General features: G+C 40.7%; 1 protein-coding gene across 1 annotated transcript; it reads right to left on the bottom strand.

The window, feature by feature from the left end:
• Nucleotides 1-564: 564 nt before the first annotated feature.
• LOC132870919 (uncharacterized) lies at nucleotides 565-6,842 on the bottom strand. Its single transcript, XM_060904914.1, has 6 exons — nucleotides 6,642-6,842; nucleotides 5,077-5,334; nucleotides 4,276-4,409; nucleotides 2,138-2,657; nucleotides 1,682-1,869; nucleotides 565-1,198 (listed from the first exon to the last, which is right to left on the bottom strand). The coding sequence occupies exons 1-6, from the start codon at nucleotides 6,840-6,842 to the stop codon at nucleotides 859-861; spliced, it is 1,641 nt and encodes a 546-aa protein (XP_060760897.1). The 3' UTR covers nucleotides 565-858.
• Between the last annotated feature and the right edge of the window lie 676 nt (nucleotides 6,843-7,518).

Genomic DNA, 7,518 nt, shown 5'->3' with positions numbered 1-7,518 from the left:
AGTAAATGGGTCAGTGTTTGTTAACCCATCTGAGCAGTGAAACAAGGCAGTCAGTGTTAATTTGTCTAGGGTTGCATGTAGCAGACATTTTGTTCTCCTGTTTGTCATGTATTATTTTCCTTTTGATGAGTAAAGTTTATAAATACTACTTATATCACTTGCTTTTGAAAGTTTTGATAAATTCAAAAAGCAGCCCAACTTGTTTGTCTTGTAATCCTTTAATTAAGCCAGCCTTACAAATAGTTTGTTTCATAGCATGACCTGTTGAGTAAAATCATTAGAAAGGGGAAAAATATTTAAACTTAGTTGTTTTTTTTATATTTTAAAAAAAATTTAACTGATAAGGCATGCATATAAATGCAAACACATGTTGTTCAGTTGAAAGAAATATTAATATGCACAGGTGGAAAAAACTGTAAGACTTGTCAATTTATTCATAACTGGAAGAAAATCAACATTCCCCCCAAAAAATGAAAATAGGCAAATTTCCTCAAATTTTTAACAAGAGTAGAGTAAAAGTATTCAGGGAGAAACATATAAAGTAATATGTTGTTTAAATGTCAGCTTTTATTTTGTTTGTATATTTACTTGCATGCAAAGAAATTATTTGTAGAGAAAACAATCATTACAATTACTCATTTAAAGTACATTATAATTATTTTTGAATTCACTTGAATTATTCCAGCATTGATCTTTGAATGAAAAATGTTTTTATTTTATGGTAATCTTATGTTTATTTATTTTGTTAATTTTAGGAGCAAGGAGTAACCACCCCCTCTCCCCAGATTTTGTTCCCAGTGTCTTCCAACACACCTCATCACCTGTGAAGCGAAAAGGGCAGCAGTCTCTGGGGTCATTTCAGTGTCGACAGGCCATGAAGTCCAGGAAGAGAGAGGAAGAATCCCGTAGATCAGCTGCACAAGCTCTCCTGGATCTAACCTCAGGCCTGAACATTCCAGTAGAGGACTTGGAATTAGAGAATACTACTGAGGCACCACGTTTGCAATGAGGGCATTTTATTTCTAAAATCCCCATCCCACAGCAGGAACACTTTATCTTCCCATCTGGAGAGGCACCAAGGTGAGGATAATCAGGATTGATGATGAGTCCTGAGTCTTCCACCATGAAGTCTCTGTGCTGCATGGCTACATGTGCTTTGTACACATTCCTGGCCTCGTTTTCATGCTGGCATCCCCATCTGTAACAATAGGAATCAAATTTTAGTTCAGTCCCACCATAATTCTTTCAGTCAATATGAAGAGCCATGTTATAAAAGTGATATGGTTTAATTCATTCCACTCTAAAGGTATTTCTACAAATATGCATGGTGTGGGGGTGCAAACCAGTTCCTATTTTTACAGGCGGGATGAGAGTTCAAAATATTGAAAATTTTTGGTCAAAATACATTTATACTGATTGTGAGGGAAAAAAACTTCATCTGGTCTGTGCCCACGCCAACCATATTTATACTGGGAATACAAACATTTAAAACTGAAATATCCACTATCACCAGAACAGTATACAATACAACCATTTCTCCTGTTACCCATTCATAATCAATTACATTTGTTATTCCGTAAAACAGAACCAAAACCTATAAAATTGTATTTAGCATCTTCAAACAATTTCAAACATTAAAAGTAATTAGACAAAAATAAAATTAGAAAATACTGAAACATACTCAGTTGCTGCAGAAGTGAACTTGTAGGCTTGTGGATAGCAGATTTGCTTGATGAGAGACTTGGATGGGTTGGCTGGATCTGTTCTTGCAGCTGCCTTGAACCTGGAAGCTGTAACTCGGCCAGCACGCATTTGGAACCACAGCTTGGATTTGGCTTGTTTTCTAGTCTCTTCTTCAACGGAAGATGCCTGAAAAAATATATTATATATATTATTTGATATAGAATTCATTGACACTTTATTATCCCTTGTCAAAATCATTTTGGACATATTTATTCAAAACTTTTAAAGGGTGGGGGCATTATCCATCCATTTTGATGCTGGTGTGCATGTGGAGGGGAGGGGAAAGGTATTAACCAATGCAAAGTAGTTTGGAACTCTCATACCTCCCACCTTATAAATAATAACTGGACTTTTAAATTCCAGATACACATATAAAATTTTATGTTAAACATACCTGATTTTCATCGATGTTCAGCGCTTGAAATGCTGCCTCACATTCCAGCAACAGATCAGGATATGACAGGCCTAGATGGACTGGATCATACAGCTCAGATAGGGGTTTGGGAAGATTGAGCTGTAGTGTCCTTGGTGTGAAACTGTCATTAAAGCCTGCCTCCAGTGACAGTCTAGCACTCTTGGTACCAGACTTGGACAACCTCTTTAAAAAGTTCTCCTTCTCATCCTGTGTCATGAGTGGGATGGAAGATGTCTTCTTAGACTTTGAAGGGGGTGGTCCGGAGTTGCATGACTCCATACAGGCCTGTTTCCGCTTCCTCTCAGGACTGGTGAAGTCAATATTACATCCTGAACTGAATATCGTTCTCCCACCTGTGACATCTGAAGATTGTCCCCATTGTCTGGGACCATCAGTGCAGGTTCTGCTCTTCAGGTGTTTGACAGCGGATTCCAATGCAAACAGGGTGGCTGCGACATGAGAACAAACTTCTCCAAGGCCCACTTTACACGGGGACGGTCTGAAACAAAAACGCAAAAGTCCGTTTTTGTTCTCACTTTTTTCCGCGTCTACACGACCGTTTTCAAGGAGGAAATCTGCGCCTGTACGGTGACGCATAAATGTGTGGAATTCAATTGGATGTTGTAATAGAGTGTGCCGAGCGGATGGAGTAGTCAGTCAGAATGATGAGCAAAACAAGGAAAATTCTTGTACAAAAATAGTTCTCTTTTTATTCTTAAGCCGGCAGTTAACACAAACAGGACAAACAAACAAACAAAAAAAAACACTGATGACAAAACCAACCAAAAAAAAAAAATTCTGGGACAAAATGCCCACGCAAGCTAGGCTACTCTGGCATTACTCACACAGAGCTCAAGTCATGCGTCCTCTCCCTGCAGAGGCCATCTCCCCCCAATGAACAGTGCAGCGCATATTTAAAAGACTACAGCACAGTCTTAACACAATTAAAATCAATCAACACATCTAGACAGATTTTAACAGTTCTAAACATTTTCACTGCATGCATTACACTCCTACAACAATGTGCAAACCTTAAATATTACAACAAACACTTACATAAGATTTTTAGACCATTTCTCTCCGCTCTAATGAGCTGCTTTCCCGCGCATCGCGGAAGAAACCTGGAAAAGCGCTTTCAGCCCTGCGTTCTGGTTTGGTCCCGCACCCGGAAGACTACAGCAGGTAAATGGCTACAGACATTTCTGGCTGATGTTAGATAAACTCTAACAGAAAAGGATTCAGATGTTAAACGTGCGCACTTAATGAATCTTTACACGCTATTGTTTATAGTGAAAACTAATAAATGCTTGCGCTGTTTAAACCTGTGTCGCGTCTTTTACTATGAACACATGGACCAAACATTTCAGGTTTACATATCTAAAAGTTGTAACAAATGTACCCGTAACAAAACATACTTGTAAAGCCCCCATTACCAAACCCACAACAGACATACAACACAGATTGTATTTGGAATGTCTTTGCAACTGTGGTTTAGTCCATTGCACTTGACCATTGAAACATGACCAGCGGGAGGAACCGCTGTTTAGTGACGGACGCATTGCGCCCTGTCACAGATGTGCATGCCAGGCGGTGCTGTGAAAGACCTCCGCTATGTCTGCACGCATGCACAACGTCTTCCGTCTTGTCTGATCTGCACATCTGCGCCGCGAAAACTTTGACTACTCTGGCTATGGTAAGTAAGAAAGTAAGTAAAAAAGTAAGAGCATGCTATACCCGCCTCTGTTCATTAACGGTATATGTGCAGATTCGGTATAGATGTTCGAAGGACTCCTGGACGTTTATTAAAGCTGCCAGAGCAGCTTGAAGGTCCGTTGGATCGATGTAATCAGACATGCTCTTACTTACTTTCTTACTTTCTTACTTCCCGGGCTGGCATGTACAGTATATGACATATGTATGACGTAAACGCGTACCCGACGTGAGCAGATCCGAGCAGAGTTTTGCGTATTGGGTAGTTTAGATGGATATGCAACGGGGGCTGTTTTTAACTTATCCACTCTGGAAGGCGTTTTCAATTTTTTCCGTTTTTCAGCCTCGGAAACGCCATCCCCGTGTAGACGAAAGGCACTTCCGATAAAATATTTAGTCGTTTTTACCCGACAGCGTCCTCGTGTAAATGGGCCCCAAGTCCTGCTTTACATGTGCAGTGGCCAAAGATAACCTGCCCATCATTCTGCATGGCAATCCATGGAAGAAGAGGTGGTTCTGATAGCCTTTGTGAATGAGTCACCTATAAATGTAAAATATTTCATAGCAATTTATCAGTTAATTAAATAGACACACATGAATCATGTCAATCTTTAGAAATCTCATCTCATTATCTCTAGCCGCTTTATCCTTCTACAGGGTCGCAGGCAAGCTGGAGCCTATCCCAGCTGACTACGGGCGAAAGGCGGGGTACACCCTGGACAAGTCGCCAGGTCATCACAGGGCTGACACATAGACACAGACAACCATTCACACTCACATTCACACCTACGCTCAATTTAGAGTCACCAGTTAACCTAACCTGCATGTCTTTGGACTGTGGGGGAAACCGGAGCACCCGGAGGAAACCCACGCGGACACGGGGAGAACATGCAAACTCCACACAGAAAGGCCCTCACCGGCCCCGGGGCTCGAACCCAGGACCTTCTTGTTGTGAGGCGACAGCGCTAACCACTACACCACCGTGCCGCCATCTTTAGAAATAATTTTCAAATATTTCAATTATTGATAACTAGGGCCTGATCTAGAATAATAAGGCAAAGCAGCAAGTGTTGTAATTTAAAATTCCAGAAAAAAAACAAACACATTCAATATCCATCCATCCACTAAAACAGTATAAAAAAACAATAAAACATTACACATTTAACCCAAGACAAGAGATAGATAGTATACAAGTACTTGTCACTTACTTTGGCACGAACAAGGTGTACTCCATTCCCAGGCACAATCCACTGCTGGAGTCCTGTAACCCAGCCAGCTACAAAATACCTGTAGGCATCCAGGCTTTTGTATGCTTTCATGGCCTGGCCTGAATATGGTGAAGGGTTGAAAACCACATAGTGGTATAAATCATGGTACTGAAAGTCAGGCACCTGTTTACACTTCAGTATATCAGTGAAGATTCCAGGAGGAAAGAGGTAGGGGTCATCAATTCCCAACTCTCTCAACTTCTCTTACAACATAAAGTAACATTACATAAGAATAAATGATGCCCTTAAAATACAATGATTAATTAGACATTAAAGTACACTGGAAATAAGATGTCTCTAACCAACAACCCCCACACCCACCTACTGCATGGTGCCCAAACAACTTTAAAAAAAAAAAAAAATTCTCTGCATTCTCCCTGTTGTGCCAATTTTTTTCCAAGTTCAATTTCTTGTTAAGAATGTAAATAATATACTGCAGATGAATTCAGTAATGCACCAGAAATCACCAGTAAATTGAAAAACAAAATATTGTATCTTTATGACGAATGAGCCCCCTAAAATTAATCATTTAATTTTTCCTGTTTTCTCTGTTTACCCTGTTCAAACTATGCTGATATTTTCGGGGGGGTCCCTTTTTTTTCCCTTGGGGGGGGGGGGGGGGTGCTGGCGCTTGTCTCAGAGCGCGGATCTTTTGTTTTTTTTATATTGAAAGTATCAAGTCATTACAAAACAAGTAGATAAAGTGACATCAGACATAAAACGCAATAACAGAGGCTAGAAAGAAACGGGACAGAAATAAACAGGGAAATTACGTAGAAAGAAAGAAAGAAAATAAAAAGAGCGTGGATCTCCAAACACATGAGAAGCCTATCTTATGCACATATCACGCGGATTCCACACACGCATCGCGTCTGAAGTCCTAACTCATCAGGGGAAATCGTGTCCGCATTGGCATGTTAAAAAAACAACCTCGCGTCAACAATGATACCACACGCAAGAAAAAAAAAAACAGTCAGGCTACTCAACAACCAACCTGGCAGCAGCAATCGTTATCAAGTAAACAACACTTCGGATATGCAAATGCTTCCCGTTACGCACGATTGCTATGTCAATTATAAACATCATTTTGCCAATATTTTAGAGACCCCCCAACATTTCCCAAATCATGTTTACAAGGGATCTCATGTCTGTTTCAGGGGATCTCGGATCCCCCGAGTAACAAGGAAGTGTTGTGAACATAGCCTACCTTGTACCGTTCCAAACTGCTGGGGTCATCCTTCATCAAATTGTTGACTTCTGTCGACAACCTTGGCTCCATACAAAGGCTGGGTAGTGTTTATGACAAAAGACACGTCCAATTTAACACGAATCACAGCTTACTTTCTTGTTAGAACGCGCAAAGGTCTCCACTATCTCATACCGCCTTGCACTGAAGGACTTAAGCTTGCCGTCCAAAATGGCAGCATCACGTGACTTGGTCACGTGAGTGAAATACCTCAATAGGTGGCCGCTCCAGACAATCCTCTCTTTTTTCCTGTTTCCACTGGCTTGTCCACTGTCTCCTCTATGGTCTCTTCCGCTACTGACACCCTAGCTGTCTCCTTCACTGCCTCCTCCACTGTCTCATCTACTGCTTCCACCATTGCCTCTTCCACAGTCTCCTCCTCTGACCTGGCAACCTTTTTAGCGGGCTGACCCTTCAGAGCGAAGCATGAAAGAATGCTCATTTGCTTCTTCCCTGACATCTTTGAAACAGATAAATGCAATGATTAATGTATGCATGGCCAGGATGTAAAATGTAAAAATGAAATACAGTATCACAACTAAAAGTAGCCTACTGACTAAAATGGACTATGCAACGATGAAACTGTATTTACTACAACTGCACTAAAACTGTTAAGCCTAACAACAACAAAAACAGATAATGGAAATATGACTACACTAGTGTAAGGACAAGAAATGATAACAGAATAAGCCACCCCCCCTTTCTATATATTTTTCAAGTTATTTCATTTCAAATGTTTTGTATGTATTGTGTGTATGTATTGTTCTGTGTAGTAGTGTAGCTCACAAAATAGTATCTGTGCTCCAGTCTCTGCGATGAGAAGCAGTACATAAAGAGAGGTGTGGGTTCTCCTTAGTAGCCGCTAAAGTGAGCGCTGCTCAGGAGTAAACAAGGCAAGCACATGGACTGTAGTGCTAAGCGAGAGACCGTGTAAACACAAGCGCCTGACCATCCACTACTATATCTGTGTATTTTGCAGTTTGGCGAGTCCCCAGTAAAGGAAGAGATTAAAAAAAAAAATCACACTGAGTTTTCATTCAAGTGTGCAACACTGGGACTAAAAACAGGGGTCAAAAATAGCTGCTGAAATTAGCAAGGATTCAAGATTGAAGTGGCGAGACAAGCTCACAGACTCT

Source organism: Neoarius graeffei, chromosome 2, assembly GCF_027579695.1.
Source record: "Neoarius graeffei isolate fNeoGra1 chromosome 2, fNeoGra1.pri, whole genome shotgun sequence".
Taxonomy (NCBI): Eukaryota; Metazoa; Chordata; class Actinopteri; order Siluriformes; family Ariidae; genus Neoarius; species Neoarius graeffei.
The sequence above is the reverse complement of the archived record's forward strand: the minus strand, read 5'-3'. Positions and strand labels throughout refer to the sequence as shown.

What these genes read in the sequence shown, in the direction of transcription:
- LOC132870919 (XM_060904914.1), bottom strand. Translation starts at nt 6,842, where the DNA reads ATGTCAGGGAAGAAGCAAATGAGCATTCTTTCATGCTTCGCTCTGAAG. An exon ending in TTACACGAGGACGCTGTCGG is followed by an intron (nt 2,658 to 4,275) that starts GTAAAAACGACT and finishes TTTTTGTTTCAG; the next exon opens with ACCGTCCCCGTGTAAAGTGG. An exon ending in TGAACATCGATGAAAATCAG is followed by an intron (nt 1,870 to 2,137) that starts GTATGTTTAACA and finishes ATATTTTTTCAG; the next exon opens with GCATCTTCCGTTGAAGAAGA.